Source organism: Leptodactylus fuscus, chromosome 7 (assembly GCF_031893055.1).
Source record: "Leptodactylus fuscus isolate aLepFus1 chromosome 7, aLepFus1.hap2, whole genome shotgun sequence".
NCBI classification, from domain to species: Eukaryota; Metazoa; Chordata; class Amphibia; order Anura; family Leptodactylidae; genus Leptodactylus; species Leptodactylus fuscus.
Window position 1 is genome coordinate 145,434,547 of NC_134271.1, and position 27,628 is coordinate 145,462,174.

Genomic DNA, 27,628 nt, shown 5'->3' on the forward strand with positions numbered 1-27,628 from the left:
GATCAACTTCAGACATTGTCCACCAGGAGTGGTTAAAATGAACAACATTCATGTTCATGGCTACCTTAAGGCTGAAGCCCCACATTGCAGAAACACAGCTTTTTTGGTTGCAAATTTCGCTACAGTTTTTTTAGCCAAAGCCAGGAGTGGATTGAGCAGAAGGTAGAAGTAGAAGAACTTCCTGTATAATTCTGATTCCTTTTGAAGCCATTCTTGGCTTTAGCTAAAAAAAAAAAGTAGCAAAATCTACAACAAATAATGTTACGATCCCGCAAGGTGGAGCCATAGATATTTTAATGACATCTAGTCCATAAAGTCCCAAATTCCACCAATAGGTTCCCTTTAAAAATTTGCTGATACATTATTCAAGTACAGTCATCCTTGTAGACGATTTCATCTGTGTGGGTTGATATTCTGATAGATACTGTTCGAAGTGTCAGATGTTTCTTGAGAAGTCTCTCCTTGACTTTTAGCCTTGGAGTTTACTACAGCGTAGACAACATCCTAATGTGAGAAGAAAGTCAATTATTAGACAGATGAACTAGGATGAGATCACTTACAAGAAAAGAACAGGCAAAAAGTGTCTTCTCAGATTTTGCATGAAATTTACCACTCTGATATTGGATCCTACCTAGTGAGGCCTGATTCACACATCCGCATTTGATCATATGGCACCTGCAGTTTTCACACAAACCATATGAACCCATTTATTTCAATGTTTTTATTCAGATGTAGGTCCACAAAAAAAAAAAAAAAAAAGTAGCATGGTATCCTTCTCAGATGCTGATGCATCATACTAATGAAAGTCTATAGGTCTAGGAAGAGATGGATGACTTCCATGTGTCAACTATTTTCCACAAATCCGGAGACACACAAAATATAGAAAGTAAACCAAAAAAAAATTCAAAATCAAAAAATTTGATCTAATTTTCACAGATATGACCAGCCATGGACAGCGCACCATCCGCAAATGCTGTCCATGAAGAAACACGGACCTCACAAGGGGTAACATCTTGACATTTAGGGAGATTCATAAGCTGTAATCATCACTAATGTGCAATCCAAACCCTTGACTAAAGGTCAACATGATCTCTTGAGAACACGGTGGCTCGGTGGTTAGCACTGGAGTCCTGGGTTTGAATCCTACCAGGAACAACATCTGCCAGGAGTTTGTATGTTCTCCACATGTTTGCGTGGATTTCCTCCCATTCTACAAAGACATACTGATAGGGAAAAAAATGTATGGGGCACATACCGTATTTTCCGGACTATAAGCCGCACATAAAAACCTACGATTTCCTCAGAAATCGTAAGTGCGGCTTATAGTCCGGTGCGGCTTATATATGGATGGAAGCGGCGGCAAAGACTGCGTGCCGCTTCCATACATACATAAAAGGCACCGTAAGGGTGCATTCACACTACCGAACGCCGGCGTGTATCACAGCCGTACACGCCGGCGTTACAGCAGGGCTGCCGGACACTTCCTATTCATTTCTATGGGAGCAGGCATGCGAGCGCTCTTCATAGAAATGAATGGACAGACACTTCCCATTCATTTCTATGGGAGCCGGCATGCGAGCGCTCCCTATAGAAATGAATGGAAAAAAGCAGTCCATTCATTTCTATGGGGAGCGCTCGCATGCCGGCTCCCATAGAAATGAATGGGAAGTGTCCGGCAGCCCTGCTGTCACGCTGAAACAGAACGTGAAACTTACCCAGCGGTGCAGGGCGGGCGGGCGGGCATTCAGGCCTCCTCTGCCTCCGATGTTCCGTCCTTCTCCTCCGGCGCTCGCTGATAATGGCCTGGGCGCATGCGCAATATCATAATGCTTCTACTGCGCATGTGCCCTGGCCATTATCAGCTTGCGAGCGCCGGAGGAGGACGGAACATCGGAGGAAGAGGAGGCCTGAATGCCCGCCCACCCTACACCGCTCGGTAAGTTTCACATTCTGTTTCAGGCTTTTATTTTAAAAGGGGGGGGGGGGGGGGGGGGGGTAGTTTAATCTAACGTTTACGGTTGGGCTCTATCAGCATGATTTTGCTGATAGAGCCCCTCCTCGCCTGCCGAGCGCTTCCAATAGAAGCGGCTGGCACGCGGTGGGTTAAGCGGCCGCTGGCAAAGTCTGCCTGCCGCCGCTTTCAATAAGATATAATGCGCACCGGACTGCGGCTTATAGTCCGGTGCGCCTTATATATGAACCGAGACGGACTATAAGGCGCTCATGGGCAATGCGCCTTATAGTCCAGTGCGCCTTATAGTCCGTAAAATACGGTAATCTACATTAAAAAATAAAAGAAAAAATCTGATCTCCTTGGTGACATCAAAGGCCACCAAAGTGATACCAGAGTATAAGAACAGCACTTCTGGTTCGAACCGAGCAGAAACAATACTGGTGGGGCAAGCTTGCAAATATTCACAATACAAATCTCAGGGATCTCTATATTTGATTCGCTTTAACTTGAACTATTCCTAAAGTTATTAGAAAGGATCCTAAAATGTGGTTTACAATAAACTTCCACCTTTTCTCATCTACATTCATCATGCCCGCCATCTATAGCCACAAAAGGGAGATTACATGAACCTTTGATTCACAATACAATGCTCACGATACATACAGAATGGATAGTTAAATGGGGTCCATGACCCATCCTTAGGATAGACCAACAATTTTAGATCAGTAAAGTCCAACAACGAGGCCCTGGCTGATCAGCCGCTGGAAGAGCTTGCTGTATATAGATGGTCTCCACTTCCATGGACAGTTAAAGAGGACCTTTCATGGATTTGGGCACATGCGGTGTTATATACCACTGGAAAGCCGTATATAGTATAGTATATACAGCAGTATATAACACCACATGTGCCCAAATCCATGAAAGGTCCTCTTTAAATGGTCCACCCCTTTCCCAACTATCGTTTAAACTTGATGGACATATGTCAACGTTTTTTGTAGCCATACTATATATCTTTGTAGCTATGTTATCTTCTAGTTAACTGTGTATATAGTGGATTTGGTTCTCTGTGTAAGGACATTGCAGCTCTGAATATACTGTATAATACATTTTTATGGGTGGACATTCATTATTATCTACCATACTGAGATCTTTCTCCAATTTGGTCATTTCTAGTACTTACAGGTTCGCTGTCTTTCGGCAGACGACCTACAAAATGATTAAAGAAAAATGTATAAGAATTTCTTGAATACGAATGTGGGTCCTTTAGTCACCAAACATAGAAGCGTAGCCCAATCTGGGTTGTGGCTTAGAGTATCCATTATTACACAACTGTAGCATAATATATTGAAGATATATGGATAAGAAGGTATTGCCAATACTTACTTTGTGGTCTACTTGTCATGCCAAGGACTGAATAACTGACTTCGGGTTCAGTAGGGTATTCATTATCCGCAACTGGAAAAGAATCAGCTCAATAAGTATCGGCTGTAAGGTAATAATTTGTTGGTGGATTTATATAATAATGTACAGCACCATTGGATTAATATAATAATGTACAGCACCATGGAAGTAATATAATAATGTACAGCACCATGGAATTAATAATAATGTAAAGCATCATGGAATTAATATAATAATGTACAGCACCATGGAATTAATATAATAATGTACAGACCATGGAATTAATATAATAATGTACAGCACCTTGGGATTAATATAATAATGTACAGCACCATGGAATTAATATAATAATGTACAGACCATGGAATTAATATAATAATGTACAGCACCTTGGGATTAATATAATAATGGACATCATCATGGAATTAATATAATAATGAACAGCACCATGGAACTAATATAATAATGTACAACACCATGGAATGAATCTAATAATGTACAGAACACCATGGGATTAATGGAGCTCTATAAATAAATAATATTAATAAATATTAATAAATAATAATAATAATAATAATAATAATAATAATAATAATAATAATAATAATAATAATAATAATAATAAATGGCTTCCTTCACAGCTGTCTCAGTAAATTAGTCAACTAATGGTCAAATTTCTCATTACCTGTTGTTGGCTCATGGTTATTTTTGGATGATCGACGCCGATAGCATATGTACAAGAAAATAAGGATGATGATGATGAGTAGTAGAAATCCCAAACTTCCAGATAGTATGAAAATTAGAGAAGAGTCATTTGGCCCTATGGGGAGATACAATACATTTTTTAGTATTACTTGGTTGACATAGGTAACAGGATGGGATAATAAACCATGTTTACCTTGTACATGAAGGTTCTGACTCCTCTTCTTTATCTTGCTGTTCGGTGTCTGGATCTCACATGAATAGTTTCCAGAATGTTCCTCCTGAATGAACCGAACCTCATATTTATTATCAGAGCTGAATTTCTGAACGATCTCCCTGTCTCTGTAGAAGACATACTGCAGCTCTGTATCCCGTCTGTGTTTAGTAAGATTTGTAATACAAGTTAGGGTCATGTTATTGCCCTCATTGACCAGCTCTGGAGATACATTTAATATCGGAGAAGAAAACAGCTCTAGAAAAGAAAAAGAAATAATTTTTGCTCATCTGCCTCCAAAAACGTTTCGAAGCTCTGGGCTTCTTCTTCAGGTTTATACGTGAAGAAGAAGCCCAGAGCTTCGAAACGTAATCTGTCATCATTGTTAGTTAGCCATTAAAAAAAGGTATCAACTACTGAAGACTCAAGTTTTTTGTTTCACAACAATGAGGGCAAAACAAAATTCTAAAACTTTTTTAAAAAGCCACAATAAATTTTAAACAAGAAAAATTAAACTAAAAAGACAAAACTCAAAGCTAACTTTTAATTCATTAGGGGTGATAATACTTTTCCCACTGCGGGGTATTTCTCTCAGCACCTGTGCTAGGTTAAAATTTCTCCTGTTGGTGCCTCTCTTCTACTGATTGGGCCCATTCTTTTATGTTTACTCATAAACTACCAATGCCGTGTAGCGCTCAGGAGAAAAAATTTAAGACTGACTCGCTGGTACCGATGCCCAGACCTCCTCCATAGGATCTTCCCCTCAGTGCCTGATATTTGTTGGCGTTGTGGTTCTGCAGTGGGCTCTCTCCTCCACATTTGGTGGGAGTGTGGGGAGATCCGGGCCTTCTAGTCCTCTCTCTACAGCAAAGTCAGCGGACAGGACATGTTCCCTTCTCCTCAATTGGCTCTACTCTCTCTCATTCCGGGTCGAATATATCAGGTGAAGGGCAATCTTCTCCGTCACGGATGGTTTATCCGCGCCATTGACGTAGCTCAGTGACTCCCTCCCTGATGGAGTGGCTCCAGGAGTTTCTCCTCATTAGGCGGATGGAGGCTCTGGTCGCAGAGGATTACCCTATCTCCTCATCCAAGTTTGAGACCCTCTGATGGCCATGGGTGGTGTTTCAAGAGTCATCCAAATTTTTCATGACTTTCTCTGCTCCCCCCTTCTCTTGTTCTTCCCTTTGGTGTCTGCATGTTCCCCGGTGTCCTACTGTTCCCCCCTTCCCTCTCTTCTCTTTCTCTTGCTTCTGTTCTGCTCATTCCTTATCCATTTGGGAACTGCGTGTCCGTTTCCATTGTTTATTACTAGAGATGAGTGAGTAGTGTTTGATCGAGTAGGTGTTCGATCGAATACTACGGTATTCGAAATACTCGAACTCGATCGAACATTACTAGCTGTTCGAAGTTTAAGGTTCGATGCAGAACCAGCGTTGATTGGCAGAATGCTATACATTCTGCCAATCAACGCTGGTTCTTCTCTTACCTTTCCGAAGTCTTCTCCGCGTCTTCTTCCGAGTGGAATTCACTCTGCCTAGGCATCCGGCCTAGGCAGAGCCAACTGCGCATGTGTTCACGCGCATATACGCGCACGCGCAGTCGGCTCTGCTCAGGCGTCGGGCCTAGGCAGAGTGAATTCCACCCGGAAGAGGACGCAGGGAACCTGTGCCGGGAGAAGACTTCAAGCAGAATCCAGCCTGACCGTCACTCATGGACTTGGTAAGTATAATTTTATCAAATGTTGCCTACCCCTGAAACGAGCATTTCCCCCCATAAACTATAATGGGGTTCGAAATCCGTTCGAACAGTCGAACAGTGTGTGGCTGTTCGAATCGGATTTCGAACCTCGGACATTTTAGTGTCCGCTCATCTCTATTTATTACATTGTTTCCATCATTGTTTACACATTGTGTTGTGCTCTTATTTTGTTCTGTTATAAAAAATTCAATAAAATCTGATTACACCTAAAATTTTTACTGTTGGAGTCACAATTTTGAGTCATTGAGGATCCCATATATTTCATTGCTGACCATGATGTAGGACTCTATGATGGCAAGAAACCAGATTATACTTGGAGGAAAAAGAACGATGGATAACCTACCTTGTACCCATATGTTGTGCCCACCACTGATCTTCATTGTATGGCGGTTTGAGGTTTTTACTTGACATGTATAATTCCCAGAATCCTCCAGCTGAGCAGACTGAACCTCATATGTATTAGATGAATTAAATCCCTGAATTTCCTTCTCATCTTTATAGAAAACAAACTGCAATTCTGTAGACTTTATGTGTGGACTAAGAGTCGTGTCACATGTCAGGGTCATGGGATCTCCTTCAAACATTAAGTTATTGGTCATAGTAATATTCGGACTTGAAAACAGATCTAGTAATGGAGAAAAATTACATATTATGTAGAGTGATGTTACAATGTCCTTCATAACAAAATGTGTCCATCCATGACCATTGTCTATACTCACCTTCTATCTGGATTATTGTCTCTGCACTTCTCTTCCTTACTCTGCCATCTGTAGTTTCCACATCACATGAATATTTCCCAGAATCCTCCAGCTGGACATTGTAGACTTCATAGGTATCACTGACACCAAATCCCTGAACAATCCCTCCTTCTCTGTAGAAAGCAATCCGCAGTTGTGTATTCTGTTTGGATGGATGGAGACTTGTCTCACAGTTTAGGGTCAGGTTATCCTCCTTAAGAACTGGGTATGGAGTAACTTTTAAGGTTGGAGTCGTGAACAGATCTAGAAAAGTAACAAAAGTGATGACCACAGATTACAGATTTGTAGGAGTATATCTTATAGAAATCAACCAACAACATCAAATGAAAATTAGAAGTTTTGCAAATATAAATTAATTGACGTTACTTCGGTTATGAATTATTCACACCCAAATGAAAACCCCTCTCCTGGTCTTGTAGCCTTAATGTCCAAGTTTTTTTGACCAAGTTAGGAATCTCTCTCCCCCTCTATGTGTCAATGATGTGATACAGAGGACAGTCTGTTCAGTCTCAGTTCAATTAACTACCCCATCCCCCCTTTCTGTATGTCTCAGTACATTATCTAAGCCATCCTCTGTCTCTGCCTGACTCAGTTAATTAGTTAAATCATCCCCATATTGATCTGACTCAGTTCATCATCTAGACTGGTCTCTGTTTCTGTCAGGCTTTCCTTTTTAGTTAGGCTAGCCCCATCTCTGTCAGGCTTTCCTTTTTAGTTAGGCTAGCCCCCATCTCTGTCAGGCCCTGCTTTTTAATTAGGCTAGCCCCCATCTGAGTCAGGCTCCACTTTTTAGCTAGGCTACCCCCATTTTAGTCAGGCCCTGCTTTTTTGTTAGGCTAGCCCCCATCAGTGTCAGGCTCCACTTTTTAGCTCGGCTAGCCCTATGTCCGTCAGGCCCTGTTTTTTAGTTAGGCTAGCCTCCATCTGAGTCAGGCTCCACTTTTTAGCTAGGCTAGCCCCATATTTGTCAGGCCACACTTTTTAGCTAGGCTAGCCACCCATCTCTGTCAGGCCCTGCTTTTTATTTAGGCTAGCCCCCATCAGTGTCAGGCTCCACTTTTTAGCTCGGCAGGCCCCATCTCTGTCAGGCCCTGCTTTTTAGTTAGGCTAGCTCCCATCTCTGTCAGGCCCTGCTTTTTAATTAGGCTAGCTCCCATCTCTGTCAGGCCCTGCTTTTTAATTAGGCTAGCTCCCATCTCTGTCAGGCCCCACTTTTTAGTTAGGCTAGCTTCCATGTCTGCCAGGATTCACTTTTTAGCTAGGCTAGCCTCATCTCTGTCAAGCTTAGCTTTTTGGCTAAACCAGCCCCATCTCTGTTTGGCTCAGTTCCTTAGTTAGGCTAGCTTCTCCGTTTCACTCATTTCATTAGCTAAGTCATCCCATGTCTCTGCCTTGCTCCGCTCTTTAGCTAGGCTGGCTCCCATCTCTGGTCTACTTCATTCATTAGCTAAGCCATCTCCTGTCTCTATCTGGCTCACTTCAATACTTCGTTCTGTAGGTCATGCTCACCTTTTACTTGAATATTTAACTCATAACTTGTCTTTCTTACTCTGCTGTTTGATGTTGTAATTTCACAGAAATATCTCCCAGAATGCTTAGGCTGGACAGACTGAGTTCCAAAATTATTGGATGAACTAAATCCCCCAATACTTAAGCCTTCTCTGTAAAAGGCAAACTGTAGCTGTGTGGTCCGTCTTTGCAGAGGAAGACTTGTGTCACATGTCAGGGTCACTGGATCTCCTTCTATCACTGACTGCGGGGTCATCCTAATTTCTGGGGTTTTGAAAAGCTCTAAAAAGTAAGTGATAAAGTGTATCAGAGAGACATCTTAGAAGAGTCGTTCTTCTCTCCAATGTAATAACCCTTGGCTATGTCTCTTCTCGCCAATCATCTGCATCATGTGATAGTTTACAGATGATATAATAATTAGAGATGAGCGAATTGAAGCTGCCGAAGTGAAATTCAATCAGAATTTCAGGAAATATCCAATTTGCATCGAATCCGAATTTACTCAATTTATTCACGCTTCCTGGTAACAAATCACATTTTTGATAAAATGGTCTGCTGCAAATGTTAGGACATGGGGCAAGGAACTCTGGGAACTTGGGATTACCCAGAATGCCATGTGTGTAGCCAATCAGCACCAAGCCCTGTGATGTCACAGCACTTTAACCCCTTCGCAACCCCTCATGGCATCAAGAGTGGTTGTAAGCTGTAACTGACAGCTAACACCCTGCTCCATAACCCCCAGTCAGAGCACAGCTCTGATCCTGGGTTTTAACCCCTTGGATGCCTCGTATAAACATGACTGTGGCATCCAAGGGGTTCCGCCATGCTACATGTCTCCTTCGACACCCCTTCCCCAGCTAGATAGGGGGGGGGGTTGCTGATATGCATCTTCTGCAGCCCGGGGTCTGGTTAGTGACCCCGGGCTGCTAGCAATGCTCAGTACCTGATTGATCCTGCCCAAAGAGTGGGGAAGTCAGCCTATGTGTCTACACGTGTATTGGAGTCTATAGTGCTGAAGCAGTGATCAGAGCATCACTGGTTTAGGTCCCCTAGTGGGACATCACTAAAAACCACTGCAAGCCACAGTGTTCTAGCTCTATAAATTCTCTCTGCAGCCAGGAAATAGCTATTTTTTAAACGTATTTCACCATGAATTAATTCAGATCAAATCAAATCATTTTGTAAAATTTGGGGAAGCCGCCGAATCAATTTTTTTAAAAAATTCACTCATCCCTAATAATAATACTAGGAATCATTAGATACAGGAGGTGGAAGTCCAGGGACCAGGAGAGGGGTCTGAACTAGGTTAAGGTGTCAGAGTTGGGTTCTACGTTAGACACTAAGAAGATTTTCTACCACTTGACAACCTAGTTACATTTGCTTGTACCACACAGTTTTTTTCTACAGATTTTCTATATACATTGCAAGGGGTGAAATATGGTCCAAAAGTGTGGTCTGAAAAAAAATCCCCTCCATTCTACTGTGGTGTCTTACATGTTCCCAGTTTGTGAAATTTCACCCTGTAGCTTTATGGTCCCACTTTGCAGAAAAACTGTTTTTTTGTTGTAGATTTTGCTGCATTTTTTTGAGCCGAAGACAAGGAATGAGGAAGATCTAGAAGGTTCTTATACTTCTACCTTCTGCTCAATCCACTCCTGGATTTGGCTCAAAAATCTGCAACAAGAACATCTGCGTTTCCACAACGTTTAGCCAACATCGACCACAAATTTTCCAATTATGAATATCCTCAATTTACCTTGAACAGCTAAAGAAACTGTATCTTCATATTGGGAACCTGAGACTGTTTTTTTACATCCGTATGTCCCGGACGTCGTCTTGTTTACGTTTCCAATATAATATATGGCATTATCTGACCAGTCTGTGATGACTCTCTTATCTTTGGAAAAATGTGTCCATCCTCCTTCGTATCCAGGATAGTGGTGACATCTTATATATAGGTCATCTCCTTCATAGACATATAGAGGGGTCTGCAGGATGAGCCAACCTGTAATATACAATGATATAAGATGAGGAGACATATAGAGGGATCTGCAGGATGAGCCAACCTGTAATATACAATGATATAAGATGAGGAGACATATAGAGGGGTCTGCAGGATGAGCCAACCTGTAATATACAATGATATTAGATGAGGAGACATATAGAGGGATCTGCAGGATGAGCTGACCTGTATACAATATACAATGATATAAGGCCTCATTCACATGAAAGTGCTGTTTTGAGTTATCGAATGTATATTTTTGATGGCCATTTTGCATTTGTTTTGCTTCTGTTATGTTTTTCTTTGATGACCAAATGTTATTCGTTTTAAAGGGCCCGTTACAAAAACAGGTGAATTTAATTGGTCTTTCATTTTTTTACCCAGCTCACTGACTACGTGACATTAAAAATAGATCCATTGATTTCCATTGTGTCTGTCAAAACAGACAAAGATAGAGCATGTCTGTTTTTTTAACTGAATATTTTTAGTTGTGTAAATGTATGCATTCACTGTTATAGAATGGCTGTTTTTCACTGTTGATCACAAAACGTGTGGGCCCTAGACTGCAAGGGGGCCCAGCAACAATGAATTGCCCATTTTCTTCCATTATATTTTGACCTTGCAATCAACTGTATCAGCAGACACCAATACTATTGTGGTGCCCAGGAGTCTACCGGAGGTGAGTATTTGTTGGGTGAACCTTGTGAGATTCATCTTGAATATTTCTGAGATTTGTCCGGCATTTTTATTGGGGTAGAAGACATTTGAACTGGAATTGCTGTTATTATACTCTGAGGTTTCTTCTGACCCCATGGTATAACTAGTATCAGTGTTATTCACCTTCCCTGTGCTCTGACACAATTTGTTGTCCCCTATAGACCTATCTCGGAGGAAGAAGAAGAAGCCTAAAAAGGAAGAGGACCCATACCAAAGCCCAGGGAAGGTGAGCACTACTGTTTGTTATGTTTACTCACATCTCCTGGGCCTCCATTTCTTATAAAGAGAGACCCCAAAGTATATTAGTATTTTCTTCTGTACGACCACACCTAACATTTCTGGAAAATTCATAACCTGAATAGAACTAGTTTGGCTTACCTATGTATGTGGTTTTTTTTTTATTTTTTTTTTCATTTTGGTGATGGTGAGAGGTCTGGCAGCCACTGGGTTACGCCACAGGAACGTCAGGACAACAGGACAATGTGGACCAGCCACCTCAGAAGAATCAGAATGGAAACAGCGCTCACCTGGAGATGATTGGAAACTTCTTTATTGAATATCACAAAGCGTTTCGGGCCAATACCGGCCCTTTGTCAAGTGCAGATATTCCTTACACAGTGGGCCGGAAGAGTGATACTTCTGGCCCATTGTGGAAGGAATATCTGCACTTGACAAAGGGCCAGTATTGGCCCGAAACACTTTGTGATACTCAATAAAGAAGTTTCCAATCATCTCCAGGTGAGCGCTGTTTCCTTTCTGATTCTTCGGAGGAGGCTGGTCCACATTGTCCTGTTGTCCTGACGTTCCTGTGGCGTAACCCAGTGGCTGCCAAACCTCTCACCATTCTATTGAGTGATATATGCACTAAGATTTGTTGTGACACTCTCACAACCCTGCCAGGTGAGGAGTTATTTGTCTTTCCATCTCCTGCTTTATCAAGTGGTAATACAGGAGGATCCTCTTGGTGCTGTCTTCTCTGTTTTTGCACTCTATAGGTCATGTCCTACTTTTGGTGGTTTGCAAATACAGCCATGAAAAATGGCCATTTTTCATGGTCATTTTGCACCTACATTGTTTGAATGTATCTGCCCCTGGAGATAAACTTGTTACCTTGTCTGTATATTTATGATCTGGTAGATTTACTCACCATGACTAACATCCAGTCTAGCGGGGTCACTTATTTCTCCAGGTCTGGTCTGACATTGGTAACTTCCACTGTGTGATGTTTTAGCCTTTTGTATTGTATAGGATTTTCCTTTAGATACTTGCTTGTTGTCTTTGTACCATATATAATCCATCCCCTCTCCTATAGTAGATCCCCCATCACAGGTCATTGTTATCTGCTCTGATGTAAAGATCTTCTTGTAGTCTGGAGAGAAGGTCACCACAGGTCTGATGGCGGCTCCTATAAGACATCATGTGTCATACAGAGGAGTTGTAGATATCATATCCTGCACATTCTACTCATCACCTATGCACAGGATAATAAAAATTCTGGGACTCTCTCTCTTTCTCTCTATATACACAGTAGGGGAAAAAAGTATTTAGTCGGTCACCACTTGTGCAAGTTCTCGCACCTAAAAATGATGAGGTCGGCCTGTAATAGACATCATAGGTAGACCTCAACTATGAGAGACAAAATGAGAAAACAAATACAGAAAATCACATTGTCTGATTTGGAAATAATTTATTTGCAAATTATGGTGGAAAATAAGTATTTGGTCAATAACAAAAGTTCATCTCAATACTTTATTATATCTCTTTTGTTGGCAATGACAGAGGTCAGACGTTTTCTGTAAGTCTTCACAAGGTTGGCACACACTGTTGTTGGTATGTTGGCCCATTCCTCCATGCATATCTCCTCTAGAGCAATGATGTTCTGGGGCTGTCGCTGGGCAACACAGTCTTTCAACTCCCTCCAAAGGTTTTCTATAAGGTTGAGATCTGGAGACTGGCTAGGCCACTCCAGGACCTTGAAATGCTTCTTATGAAGCCGCTCCTTCGTTGTCCTGGAGGTGCTTGGGATCATTGTCATGCTGAAAGACCCAGCCACGTTTCATCTTCAATGCCCTTGCTGATGGAAGGAGGTTTGCACTCAAAATCTCACGATACATGGCCCCATTCATTCTTTCATGTACCCGGATCAGTCGTCCTGGTCGCTTTGCAGAGAAAGAGCCATAAAGAATGCTATTGCCACCCCCATGCTTTACAGTAGGTATGGTGTTCTTTGGATGCATCACTGCATTCTTTCTCCTCCAAACACGACAAATTGTGTTTCTACCAAACAGTTCTACTTTGGCTTCATCTGACCATATGACATTCTCCCAATACTCTTCTGGATCATCCAAATGCTCTCTAGCAAACTTCAGACGGGCCCGGACATGTACTGGCTTAAGCAGTGGGACACGTTTGGCACTGCAGGATCTGAGTCCCTGGCGGCGTAGTGTGTTACTGATGGTAGGCTTTGTTATATTGGTCCCAGCTCTCTGCAGTTCATTCACTAGGTGCCCCCGCGTGGTTCTGGGATTATTGCTCACCGTTCTTGTGATCATTTTGACCCCACGGGGTGAGATTTTGCGTGGAGCCCCAGATCGAGGGAGATTATCAGTGGTCTTGTATGTCTTCCATTTTCTAATTATTGCTCCCACTGTTGATTTCTTCACACCAAGCTGCTTGCCTATTGCAGATTGAGTCTTCCCAGCCTGGTGCAGGGCTACAATTTTGTTTCTGGTGTCATTCAACAGCTCTTTGGTCTCCATCATAGTGGAGTTTGGAGTGTGACTGTTTGAAGTTGTGGACAGGGGTCATTTATACACAGGAGCCATTACTACAAGTAATGAGTGGGGGACGGAAGAGCCTCTTAAAGAAGAAGTCACAGGTCTGTGAGAGCCAGAAATCTTGATTGTTTGTAGGTGACCAAATACTTATTTCCCACCATAATTTGCAAATAAATTCTTTCCAAATCAGACAATGTGATTTTCCGGATTTGTTTTCCCATTTTGTCTTTCATAGTTGAGGTCACCTATGATGTCAGTTAGAGGCTGACCTCATCTTTTTAAGTGGAAGAACCTGCACCATTGGTGGCTGACTAAATACTTTTCCCCAATATATATATATATATATATATATATATATATATATATATATATATATATATATATATATATATATATATATGCACATATATTCCATATGTGACCTTAGTATTTATTTTGACTCAGACACAGACCTCTTAAAAGATGAGACATCTAATGGGTTGTTGGGCTTGTAATGATAAGGTACAATTTGAGGTTTCCAGTGGTAGTAAAACAACCCCCAAAGACCACCTTGGAAACTACGCCTGTCAAGACATTAATCTAGGGGTGTAGTGACAGTATACCATGGTATTACATGATAAGGGGAAGTAGCTGGAGAGCGAGACCCCCATACTTGTAGATAATGGTGCTTTGAGACCAAGTGGGGAGAGACACGAGCATCAAGGAGCCAACTCAATTCCCAGAGTAAAGACACTTATTATATTGTATTGAAGACACTCAATGACAATATACACTCATCGGCCACTTTATTAGGTACACCATGCTAGTAACGGGTTGGACCCCCTTTTGCCTTCAGAACTGCCTCAATTCTTCGTGGCATAGATACAACAAGGTGCTGGAAGCATTCCTCAGAGATTTTGGTCCATATTGACATGATGGCATCACACAGTTGCTGCAGATTTGTCGGCTGCACATCCATGATGCGAATCTCCCGTTCCACCACATCCCAAAGATGCTCCTCTATTGGATTGAGATCTGGTGACTGTGGAGACCATTGGAGTACAGTGAACTCATTGTCATGTTCAAGAAACCAGTCTGAGATGATTCCAGCTTTATGACATGGCATTGCATTATCCTGCTGAAAGTAGCCATCAGATGTTGGGTACATTGTGGTCATAAAGGGATGGACATGGTCAGCAACAATACTCAGGTAGGCTTTGGCGTTGCAACGATGCTCAATTGGTACCAAGGGGCCCAAAGAGTGCCAAGAAAATATTACCCACACCATGACACCACCACCACCAGCCTGAACCGTTACCGATACAAGGCAGGATGGATCCATGCTTTCATGTTGTTGATGCCAAATTCTGACCCTACCATCCGAATGTCGCAGCAGAAATCGAGACTCATCAGACCAGGCAACGTTTTTCCAATCTTCAATTGTCCAATTTCGATGAGCTTGTGCAAATTGTAGCCTCAGTTTCCTGTTCTTAGCTGAAAGGAGTGGCACCCGGTGTGGTCTTCTGCTGCTGTAGCCCATCTGCCTCAAAGTTCGACGTACTGTGCGGCGTTCAGAGATGCTCTTCTGGCTACCTTGGTTGTAACGGGTGGCTATTTGAGTCACTGTTGCCTTTCTATCAGCTCGAACCAGTCTGGCCATTCTCCTCTGACCTCTGGCATCAACAACGCATTTCCGCCCACAGAACTGCCGCTCACTGGATGTTTTTTCTTTTTCGGACCATTCTCTGTAAACCCTAGAGATGGTTGTGCGTGAAAATCCCAGTAGATCAGCAGTTTCTGAAATACTCAGACCAGCCCTTCTGGCACCAACAACCATGCCACGTTCAAAGGCACTCAAATCACCTTTCTTCCCCATACTGATGCTCGGTTTGAACTGCAGGAGATTGTCTTGACCATGTCTACATGCCTAAATGCACTGAGTTGCCACCATGTGATTGGCTGATTAGAAATTAAGTGTTAACGAGCAGTTGGACAGGTGTACCTAATAAAGTGGCCGGTGAGTGTATTACTGGCAAAGAACATTAGGTGAGACCATGGGAGCACACAAATGATAGACTACACTTAGTATAGATACAGAAACAGTTATTGAGGTAGTAGACACCCCTGTTAGTTAGTTAAGGAGTGACTGTAGAGTCATCTTAAAAGATGGAGCTGTGTATAAAGTTACCTGCGAATCACACCACATACAACAGACCTTTTGGAATTTTTGGGGATAACCTCTTCTGTTATATATCAGCGGAGACCTATATTGTGCTAAATCTAGGATATATGTGTGCCATATTGCAATGTAGGTGTGTCCATAATGGACACTTTGGCCAGATTCAAGGATGCATATAGGCCTGATATCAAACCATGAGGTCCCTGGGGGCAGAGTACACCAATGAGGAGATATGTAGAGATTTGGCTATCAGGCTGTGGAAATTAAGTCTGATTTGTAGAAACCTGAAAAATTGTGACCTAAGGCTGGCATGAGCTAATGAAGTTATCGCGTGTCGCAAGCAGGAGCGAGCGCCAGGTAGACCAGTTAGTTCAGGAACCCCCATTGAATGGTTTTTGGCAAAGATGTCTGTGTATGCCATGACTTGTTTTGCTTCTCCACATAACTGTAGTGTGGCACAATTTTTTCTTGAATCTATGTAAATTGTCACATCTTGGTGCTGCATGTGTTCCCATAAAGGGATAATTTTTGGTGCCTTTATTTCTACACTCAATTCTTTATTACGAGTATACTAACTGTGTAATAAACAGTCTCTGCCTAGCCCCCCGATCGTACCATTGCAAGGACTACAGGTATGTTAGGAGTGGACATCCCAGAGGAAAATAATCTAGGGATGGTCCAGAACTAGTTAAAGAATAAAAGATGAAGGAATAAAGCTGGTCACTTACCTTCTTGTAGGAGAACCAACCCTATAAAACAGAATAGTACAAAGAAGTTCACAGATGTGCAGTAATATAGTTTTTGTTCCCTATTATTGTATAATATTACTATAACCCAAAGAGTTACTCCTCTACTAGGTGTCATTTACTTAATCAATAAAACTTAAAGGGGGGCAGAGTCTGTATTGTCTGTATTGTTTATTTATGGAACGTTTCTCGGAAGAAGACTATTTAACATTTTCTTTTGGCCCAGGTTTATAAAGAAATTTTCCAAAAACCATTACCTTTCTTCAAGTCAAATAGCCATGTAAAGACTGTTTTGTGTTACAAATTGTACTTTCTAATGGGATCCTTCAGGCAGTTGTCTAGAAATTTTTGTTTTGTAATAGGAGGGGCCATACATAGCCCCCCATCAATCAGATATCAACTAGTTCCAACATGGGCACGCTATTCAGGTATACATTAAGTCCCTGTACTATACAGTTTATGGAGCTGAAAGTAGTTGGCTCAATTCTACACTATGTTTTATAGATAGGTTCCTAGGAGCCCTGACAGTGTCCTACACTATGTTTTATAGATAGGTTCCTAGGAGCCCTGACAGTATTCTACACTATGTTTTATAGATAGGTTCCTAGGAGTCCTGACAGTGTTCTACACTATGTTTTATAGATAGGTTCCTAGAAGCCCTGACAGTATTCTGCACTATGTTTTATAGATAGGTTCCTAGGAGCCCTGACAGTATTCTACACTATGTTTTATAGATAGGTTCCTAGGAGCCCTGACAGTATTCTACACTATGTTTTATAGATAGGTTCCTAGGAGCCCTGACAGTGTCCTACACTATGTTTTATAGATAGGTTCCTAGGAGTCCTGACAGTGTTCTACACTATGTTTTATAGATAGGTTCCTAGGAGCCCTGACAGTATTCTACACTATGTTTTATAGATAGGTTCCTAGGAGCCCTGACAGTGTTCTACACTATGTTTTATAGATAGGTTCCTAGGAGCCCTGACAGTGTCCTACACTATGTTTTATAGATAGGTTCCTAGGAGTCCTGACAATGTTATACACTATGTTTTATAGATAGGTTCCTAGGAGTCCTGACAGTGTTCTACACTATGTTTTATAGATAGGTTCCTAGGAGTCCTGATAGTGTTCTACACTATGTTTTATAGATAGGTTCCTAGGAGCCCTGACAGTATTCTACACTATGTTTTATAGATAGGTTCCTAGGAGCCCTGACAGTGTTCTACACTATGTTTTATAGATAGGTTCCTAGAAGCCCTGACAGTATTCTACACTATGTTTTATAGATAGGTTCCTAGGAGTCCTGACAGTATTCTACACTATGTTTTATAGATAGGTTCCTAGGAGTCTTGACAGTGTTCTACACCAGGGGTAGGCAACCTTTTCGGTTCGGCGTGCCGATTTAAATTAAAAAAACAAAGATGAGGTCCTCGGAGTGCCGGGTAATAATTGTAAAGCTGACGACACCTACACTAAAGTCATATAAGCACAAACCGCAACATAGGGGTGCTGTCATACTGCGCTCCAAGCCACATGTGCTTACCACTATTTGCCTGGATACACATGTTCTTTTCCATTAGAAGCAATGTAAGTACATGCGTAACCCACAATTAGTGGTAATGTATGTGACTGGGAGCAGAGTGAGGTCATACCTGTAGGGGGCGACACACAATGTACCTGTATGCTCCATCCAGTCCTCGGCTGTTAGTAACTTCAGTATTCTGTAAGGGAGCGTTCACACTACCGTCGGTGTCTGACAGTTAGTGTCCGCTGCTAATGTCCATTCAAAATCTTGTGCGGATATTAGTATCGGACTCTAGCTGTGTCCATGACATTTTGCATTGATTTAAACGGACACCGGGTGCGTTCTTTTACTGTCCGTGCCTGTCCTTAACTGTCCGTTCACAAAGATGTCCGACTTTTCAAGCGGACAGCAAAACCCGACATGTAGGTTTTTCTGTCCGCTTGAAAAGTCGGACATCTTTGGGAACGGACACTTAAGGACACCCACGAACAGTAAACGAACGCACCCGATGTCCATTTAAATCAATGCAAAATGTCACAGACACAGCTAGTGTCCGCTGCTAATGGCCGCACAAGATTTTGAACAGACATTAGCAGTGGACACTAGCTGTCGCAGTGGTAGTGTGAACGCTCCCTAAGTGAAACGCAGATTAATTTGTCACGTTTAGTTCCTGGCGATGCAGTAACAGCAAAACCCCAGCCAGGAATTAATGGGTGTCACACTTTCAACAAAGTGGCCGCACTGGTGCCCAGGAACTGGATTTGGCTATAATTGCATCTAGTTACAGTGTCACCACCCAATAGAATCACCCTAAGGCCGAGGCCCCACATTACATAAATGCAGCTTTTTTATTGCAGATTTGGCTGCGTTTATCTTTCCGTCAAAGCCAAGAATGGCTAGAAAACGAATGGGAAATATATAGGAAGCTTCTTATATGTCTCCCTCCTGCTCAATCTACTCCTAGCTTCAGCTCAAAAAAACCAGCAAAATCTGCAACGAAAAAAAGCTGTTTCTGCAACGTGGGGCTTTAACCTAAGGCCCCCACGTTGTTGGAACACAGCTTTTTTTGTTAAATATTTTGCTGTGTTTTTCTGAGCCTAAACCAGGAGTGTATTGAGCAGAAGGGAAACGTATAAGAAGCTTCCTATATATTTCCCATTCCTTCTGTAGCCATTTTTAGGTTTGGTTGAAATAAACCGCATCAAAATCTGCAACAAAAATGCTGCATTTCTGCAACGTGGGGCCTCAGCCTTACGCCTCCTGCATACAAGTGGCACGCATGTGGTTTTCACTGACCTATACATTAGAAATGAATTGACAGGGCTGAAAATGCAGACAGATATAGGGGATGTATAGGACAGATATAGGGAATGTATAGGACAGATATAGGACCTGCTCAATAGTTTTCAGCTCTTCAATTTGGCCCAGAAACACAGACACAAAAAGAATGGCTGTATATATGGGTCAATTGAAATATATAGGTCTGTACTTTATTCGCAGATGTAGATAAAGAGTCTGGCCATGTGCATTACAGGTTACAACTCAATGTGCCTCATATTAATAGCAGTTAACCCCATCATGTCCCTCACATTAACCCCCTGTGTGCTTTACATAAGGGACACTGATATGTGAGACATATGGAGGTAATAAGTGAATATCTTCATTATAAAGGTCCTTCATTAGTACCCCCATATGTCTCACACCTCAGTAACCCTTATGTGAGCCACACAGGGGTTAATGTGAGGGACATGATGGGGTTAACTGCTATTAATGTGAGGCACATGGAGTTACTAAAACTAAATTAATAACCCCAAATGCCTGACATTAATGAGAATAGTTAGTAACACACACGTACCTGGTGTTGTGTTTACTTTCACTTTGCTTCCTCTCCTCAGGGCTGTAGACGGCACAAGCTCCTCACATGTAGCAGCAGGGCCAGGGAGCCCTTATCCTGTGCAGTGAGAGGCTCACCTCTGATTGGTGGCAGGGAGAGAAGGGGGCGTGTCCTACACCGCAGCTCTACCAGAGCACTGAAAGGACGCTCTCTCTCTTTAAATTTTAGTGTGAAGTCTAAGGCTGGCTGCCGTGCCAGCAAAATATGCCTCGCGTGCCAGTCTTGGCACGCGTGCCAGGGGTTGCCGACCCCTGTTCTACACTATGTTTTATAGATAGGTTCCTAGGAGCCCTGACAGTGTTATACACTATGTTTTATAGATAGGTTCCTAGGAGCCCTGACAGTGTTATACACTATGTTTTATAGATAGGTTCCTAGAAGCCCTGACAGTATTCTACACTATGTTTTATAGATAGGTTCCTAGGAGCCCTGACAGTGTTATACACTATGTATTATAGATAGGTTCCTAGGAGCCCTGAGAGTATTCTACACTATGTATTATAGATAGGTTCCTAGGAGCCCTGACAGTGTTCTACGCTATGTTTTATAGATAGGTTCCTAGGAGCCCTGACAGTGTTATACACTATGTTTTATAGATAGGTTCCTAGAAGCCCTGACAGTATTCTACACTATGTTTTATAGATAGGTTCCTAGGAGCCCTGAGAGTATTCTACACTATGTATTATAGATAGGTTCCTAGGAGCCCTGACAGTGTTCTACGCTATGTTTTATAGATAGGTTCCTAGGAGCCCTGACAGTGTTATACACTATGTTTTATAGATAGGTTCCTAGGAGTCCTGACAGTATTCTACACTATGTTTTATAGATAGGTTCCTAGGAGCCCTGACAGTATTCTACACTATGTTTTATAGATAGGTTTGTAGGATCCACCAATCATCACCGATCCGATATCAATGACCTACACTATTCTAAAGATAAGTCACCTGTATCAAAGGAAAACCCTTTTATATAAATTGTACCCTGACCATATCCATCTGACACAGGTACAGGACTTGTTCATTATATCAGAGGGTGATATAAGCCTAGCCCAGTGAGCTGGAGAAGATCAGGATGGTATCACAACACGTATGGAGATACTGGAATGTTAAAGCAGCCAAAGTACAGCTCAGTTAAATCCCACTGAACTACTCTTGTATAGAAATCCAATTAACATGAAAAAGGCCTAGGTAGTAAGTTTAAAATGTTGAATTTTATTGATATGCATTAAGAAGTAATATTCCAAGTATAAATAATTCAATCTAAAAATAAACATGTTCTCCCCTTTGGTGCTTTGTGTCCTTTAATCAGAGGGGAACTTTGGTACATCGTTCAAGGGTACTTCAAATACACCACCAAATACTGTATTCATACAGTACTATACTATACTATACTATACTATACTATACTATACTATACTGTACTATACTATAGAGAAAACTGAAAAAACTAGTGAAAATACTCAACATATATTAAAAAATAAACTTTATTGATAACATGTTACAATGGGGAAGGAAAGTTACCAACAGACACAATGGGGAAACCCCAAATACTGGAAACCAATGACTGGGCAGGTGTTATAGGAGGTAAGGTACCATGCTGTAGATAAAAGTTTTAGCAACAACAACAACTAGTACAATGAGTGGCCACTCACATACAGACCTATCTCAAATAGATAGGAAAACCAGTGTATATACCAAGATATCAAGTGTGAATACGAATACAGATGTAGTATACTAGGACAGCATGGGAAAGACTAGGTGGTAAGTAGCCAACATAACATGTAAAGGGAGAAGGTAAGGTAACAAACAGGGAACATGTGTGGAGGTACTCATACTGAGTAAATAGCAGCGTATAGGGTTAACAAACCAGACAGGTTACAGCAATGACAGGCTATAGTGCAGTCACCAATAGGACTGAACAGTATGACACATACCCATAGTAGTCAGGGACCAGAAGAGGGGAACCCTACCCCAACGATAATAGTGACTAGTCCATAGTAATGGCGGTATATGAGGAGTAGTCACAGCTGACATTAGACCTGTGCACAGCCGTATAGAGGACATAGGATGGGAGACTTGGGGTGTAGCCCGGTAACTTGTAGTAATGTCCGGGATTATAGGAGATTATTAACCCCTTCTTATAATTCCCCATCACAGACTGAAAGACATGACGATCATTGTACTTACAGAGTAATAAGACGGACATCTCTGCGGACATGATGGATGGAGACAACGCTGCACGGACTAAAGAGAGAAGTTGATTTGTGTCAGAATCTTCATGTAAATGACAAGAATAAAGGAAGGAAGGAGTATGGCGTAATAGTTACTGTCATTATCTTTACTGTTCTTTTACAGTAGAATCATGTACGTTAAGAGCCGGCCGTAGGTTGGGTTATGTCATATCTGACACTTCCTATGAGTGTCCCCAGCTACTTCTTATGGTGCAATGTCATATAGTGCCTAATTCTATATACTATACACTATGGTGCACAAATACTATGGTATCTGACATTAGCACAGTATTATTTACAGGCTGTTACCTAAATAACAATATCATGTAGGGCCTCTACCATCAGCTATGAGCCATATGGATAAAGGAGCTGATGTGTCCTGTCCGTCCATTGAGGTTCTGTATCTTTACAGCTGGCTCGGTGCAATTGTAGTGAAGTCGCCACCATGCAGCCATTGGCCCCGAGTAAGGGTGGGAATATGGAGTTCAGTAGCGCTTTTCTGTCTTACACCGCTCCTTTTTCCAGCCTCTCATGGAGCCATCGCCCAGACACTGCGCCCCCTGCATACACACTATGAATTCCATCTTACTGTCTTTACTGTCATTGTTACAGCAAATCTTACAATGCTGGTTGTAAATCATGACTTGTGCAGGCCTCGGAGCCGTTGGAGCAAATGCAGCACCTCCGATGCCTCATGGCGGTCTACCACCGGCCACCATAGTTCCCAGGCTCCCGCTTACCAAATGTACTGGTTTGTTGAACTGGCTAACTCCCTAATGTAGATGCCCCTCTCCTCATCGTAAGCAGATGGTACAGTCACTCCTGGATCACATGGCCTTGCTAGTTCTTGTCTCCTGCAAGTGGCCATCAACCACCGAACTGAACCCCTGTTCACAAGTCATCTCCTTCACTGCACAGCCTACGATAGACATTGAGATGTATAGAATATTACTATAGCCACATATACAGGATTCCTTACTGAAAGCTTCATAAATGTAACTTATTTGTAGGATAAATGACCACTTAACCCTTTAGACATTTTCATGCCTGAAGCCGTACCGTAATCGTAATCCTAATTATTCGGTATGCGGTGTCTATACCTTCTGTAACACTTTATACAATTGAGGAAGTAATAATAAGATGAGAAGTAGTTAGGGTTGAGCCGATCTTGACTTTTCAGGATCGATTTTGAAATCCGATTTCCGATCATTTTTCATTCCAACTCGATCTCGATCCCAATTCCGCACCCAATGCAAGTCAATGGGATTTTTTTACTAATCGGAGATCGGATTTTAAAAACAATCCTATTCACTATACAGCATGGAATCTAACAATTGAACGCTTTAATTAGTAGTGATTTTTTTTAATCACTAAGTAGCCAGAGGATTTTTTTTTTAATCCTCTGGCTACTTAGTCCCCCCTGGTGTTCACTTACCTGCAGAGATGGCTGGTCGGTTGCCCGGTGTTCTCATTATTCTTTGCCTCGCTGCCCCCTGCCTCCCAGGTTAGGAGAGTTTGGGCGGGTACTAGGAGGGGAGACCTCACGTCTCCCCGCCCTGTACCCACCCACACTCTCCTAAGTCACAAGCCCCACCTTCTTCCTTCTTCCTTTAACACTAACCTGGGAGGTGGGGGCAGCGAGGCAAAGAAGAACGAGAACACCGGGCACCGGGCCAGCCATCTCTGCAGGTAAGTAGCTACTAGAGATGTTAGCTAGTCTCCCATTAGAATGAATGGACACAGCCGGCATGCAGGGGGTTAAGGCTGTGTCCCAGCTGCTTCCATTCATTCCTATGGAACCGCAGTGGAGCCTTCACACTGAGTATACACTCAGCTAAGAATGAGTGGAGCGTATACTCAGTGTGAAGGTTAACATTGTTAGCTTTTCCCACAATGCTTGGCCAGTAGCAAAGAATTGTGGGAAATAATCTCCGATCTAGATCCCACCTAAAAAGATCGTGAAATTTTCTCGATCGCCGATCAGAATCCCATCTTTTCCGAACACGATCGCTCAACCCTAGAAGTAATAAAACCAAATAAATAGCAATGAGATAAGATGCGAGAACTCTCTGCCCATATAAACCTTGCAAGTACAAGAGACTTATAAGATGTCGATTTGCCAGAAATTTCAAGGACAACCCGAACCTGAAACTTTTGGAATTCATCGTGAAATTTACCTCCCAGTTTATTTAATTGAATTATTTTACTCTGGAGTCCCCGGGGGAGGTGAATATAAATAAACCATGGAGGTCTAGGAGAGGTGAGTAATAAGGTAACTCACCTGGAGGTTCAAACCTTACAAATATTCATTGAAATGAACAATACTTTTGATCCCTGAATGCCGCTGTATCTGTTGAAAGCATTCCCCTGTTGCTGTTAGTGTGGCACTTGGGTCTCTGGTCACCAAGTCATTGGCAAAATCCTGTGCATGTGCAGTATGCTTTTGTAGTCCTTGGCATACATAGAGTAGCCTGCAATAGAATCCATTGAATGACAGTCTGGGGGCCTTCACAAGGCTCCCCGCTGTCATGAAAACGTGATCCCGGTCCAGGAGTTTTCTACGGGTGCCAGAGATTGCTGGCAAAATGGTGGTGCCGTTGGGAAAATGGCACCTCGGTCGGGCACCGAAGGGGTAATTGCCCACGATTGGTGTGGGCACCGATAGTGAGCATTAGCACTGGGTGTCTACTGCATAAAACAGTAGACAACCGGCGTCTATGGTGGCCTCCCGTTTCCCGAGCAGCCGCCATGTTTAAACACCCGGCATCCGCCGTACAGTGTCGGGTAGGTGTTAAAGTGGGCTTTACTTTTATGGGACAAATTGTATTTGTCATTGGTCCCAATTAATATTCTGTATGTTGAAAAGGGAAAATGAAAAAAATAAATCAGAATTGGGTGAAATTGGAAAAAAACTGTTTGCACAAATGTTTTACTGTCTTTGCTTTTACAGCGTTCACTGTTGCTTCCAAAATAACTTCATCTGTATTCAATGGGTCGGTACGATTACAAAAATATCAAAAAAAATACAAAGGTTTTTTTCCCCCATATTTTAACCATCTCTTTAAAAAAGTTAAAATTTTATAAAAAAAAATAAAATAAAACGCTTAGAGTTTCCATATTCTAAGGCATTTTTTTTTGTGTGTTTTTTTAGACCAATTTGGGCAATGTCTTTTAATGCTCTTTATTCATTTTTTAGACACCCATAGAGTAGCGTGTAATACAAGTCTATATAACACAAGCATAGGAACCTTCAATAAGCTCCCAGCTGTCATAGCAATGGATCACCAACCCTGGATGTTGTTCGGGGGCTGGCCATCTACCCCAAAATAGCCTGTGTCCATAAGTCTCTGGGAAAATGGCACCTCAGTTGGTTTTGGCCAAGGTACCAAGGGTGTTAGCAGGAAAGGGTTAAACAAGCAGATTTCTCTTCTCTATTGAGTGAATTCACAGCATGATTGAAAATGCAGATATGAACATGTGAATTGGTCAGGTTGAAGTTCCTTTTTCTATAGCTTGAGATTCACATTTCTCAACCATAACGTTTCCTGAGAACTGTTATTTCCCCCCTATGCCGTAACACCATTCCCACGTTTCGAAACCACACCCATTTGCAATATATCAATGAAAAAAAGACTATTTTGGGGTCAGAGTTTCAGAGTTGCCAAACAGACCCTAGTAAATGGGTAGAATACAATGCATATACAGGCAAGACCAGGGCTAAAAAAGATCACAAGGGGCTCCTTAACCCCACAGGCATATGAAGAGTCAATCTCCAACATTTTTGGGCCATGGCCAGACTTGAGGCATCCTCGGACGCTATATCCCTCCCCTCATACTCTGGGTCCGCACAACTCATGTCACTTTTACACTTCTTCTTACCTATCACTCTCTCTTTGTCTCCCATACCCCCACATAGACTGATGGTCCTACCTGAGGGCAGCACTCCCTCTATCTCTAATCCCATTATACATCTATCTTTATCTCCCGATTCACATCTGCATTCGGTATTTCGTTCGGGGAGTCCCCCTGAATGGAAACCTATACGCGTTAAAAAGCAGTTAGCCAAGAAACCACATGGACCCCATAGACTATAATGGGGTCCATGTGGTTTCTGCTCGGTGTCCGCACGATTCATGCAGAGAGAAAAGTACTGTAAGCAGCACATCTTATGCCAAAAGGAAAACCATTTTCTAGCTTTGCACATGCCTACACTAAAAAATCACTACTATCCTCTATGGTCACATACCAGTACCCAGGGGAACCCTAAAGGCGTAGCCAAATTTTTCCATATAAACTTACCAGTGAAAATACTGGACTCCATGTCTGACATAGAAGGTGATACCTGTTTATTGTCAACGAAATCTATGGAATCACCTACTTCACACAATCACACAACTCTGGTCAGGTCCCTTTGCTCCTTTCCATAACTGAACTCCAATCCTTTGCACGTGGTCACCTTATCCTATGTGGAAACCTTAACCTTGCTATCAGTCCCCTGCTCGGGCAAAACCCATCTTCCTTATAGTATCCTCAATAAGCTCCTTAAGCTCCTCAACCCCATGCCTGGTGCATCCTCAACCCAGATGGAAGAGAATATCTACTCTCATGTCCAGAAGAAGTCCAGAACCATAGGAGTAATGACTATAGGGCTATATGGGTTTATGATAGACCTGTAACATAAAGGTTACTCATATTTGTGCTGTACCCCATAAAACTAGGAGGATACGTATAGCAGATATTACATAGACATGGGTGACATGTGTGATAACACTATTTGACATGCAGCACATAGAGACTCCACCCCTAGATAAACATCATGGTACTGCCCACTTTATGCACATGACCTAACCTTTGGATCAGTATCAGATGGGCGCGTCTGACACTCGGGACACCCACCACAACCCCTGTAATTTACAATTATATGATAACTTCCTCATTATTTGTAAATGCTTAAAGGGGCTGTCCATCCCAACCTATCTTTATATTATTTGTATTGCTGCTGGTGGGTCCATAAACATAAACCAGTACTCACCTCTCCCCAGCCTCGGTTTCCAGCAGAAGCCCCCTCCATCTATAGACAGATCACCCATCTGTATATTTCGGCTGATACAGATCCTCCCACTAATGTCAGCTAAGACGTCTTATTTGTGTGAGGAGACCACTGAAGGAAATCCTAGGAATGTAGTGAGGGGACCCTCAGAATATAAAGGGTAGTAAATAATGATGTTTCGCTTTGATATCAGAGTACAATCACTTGGAAGTCATTCAAGTAGGGAAGAT

General features: G+C 42.2%; 2 protein-coding genes across 2 annotated transcripts in view; both read right to left on the reverse strand.

Moving 5' to 3' along the window:
- Positions 1-27,628, reverse strand: part of LOC142214623 (Fc receptor-like protein 5) — a 384,847-nt gene that overhangs the window by 75,583 nt on the left and 281,636 nt on the right. The gene's annotated exons all lie outside the window — the stretch shown is intronic.
- LOC142213418 (Fc receptor-like protein 5) lies at positions 394-27,419 on the reverse strand. The gene is made up of 12 exons (XM_075281735.1): positions 27,381-27,419; positions 25,638-25,779; positions 16,682-16,702; positions 12,166-12,423; positions 10,056-10,304; positions 8,300-8,581; positions 6,752-7,033; positions 6,376-6,657; positions 4,254-4,529; positions 3,338-3,409; positions 3,135-3,160; positions 394-504 (listed from the first exon to the last, which is right to left on the reverse strand). The coding sequence occupies exons 1-12, from the start codon at positions 27,417-27,419 to the stop codon at positions 394-396; spliced, it is 2,040 nt and encodes a 679-aa protein (XP_075137836.1).

Excerpts from the sequence above, each read along its gene's own strand:
- LOC142213418 (XM_075281735.1), bottom strand. The coding sequence starts at position 27,419 with ATGGAGGGGGCTTCTGCTGGAAACCGAGGCTGGGGAGAG. Across the intron at positions 6,658-6,751 it reads GACAATAATCCAGATAGAAG|ATCTGTTTTCAAGTCCGAAT; the intron begins GTGAGTATAGAC and ends CTCCATTACTAG. Across the intron at positions 4,530-6,375 it reads GCACAACATATGGGTACAAG|AGCTGTTTTCTTCTCCGATA; the intron begins GTAGGTTATCCA and ends TTTCTTTTCTAG.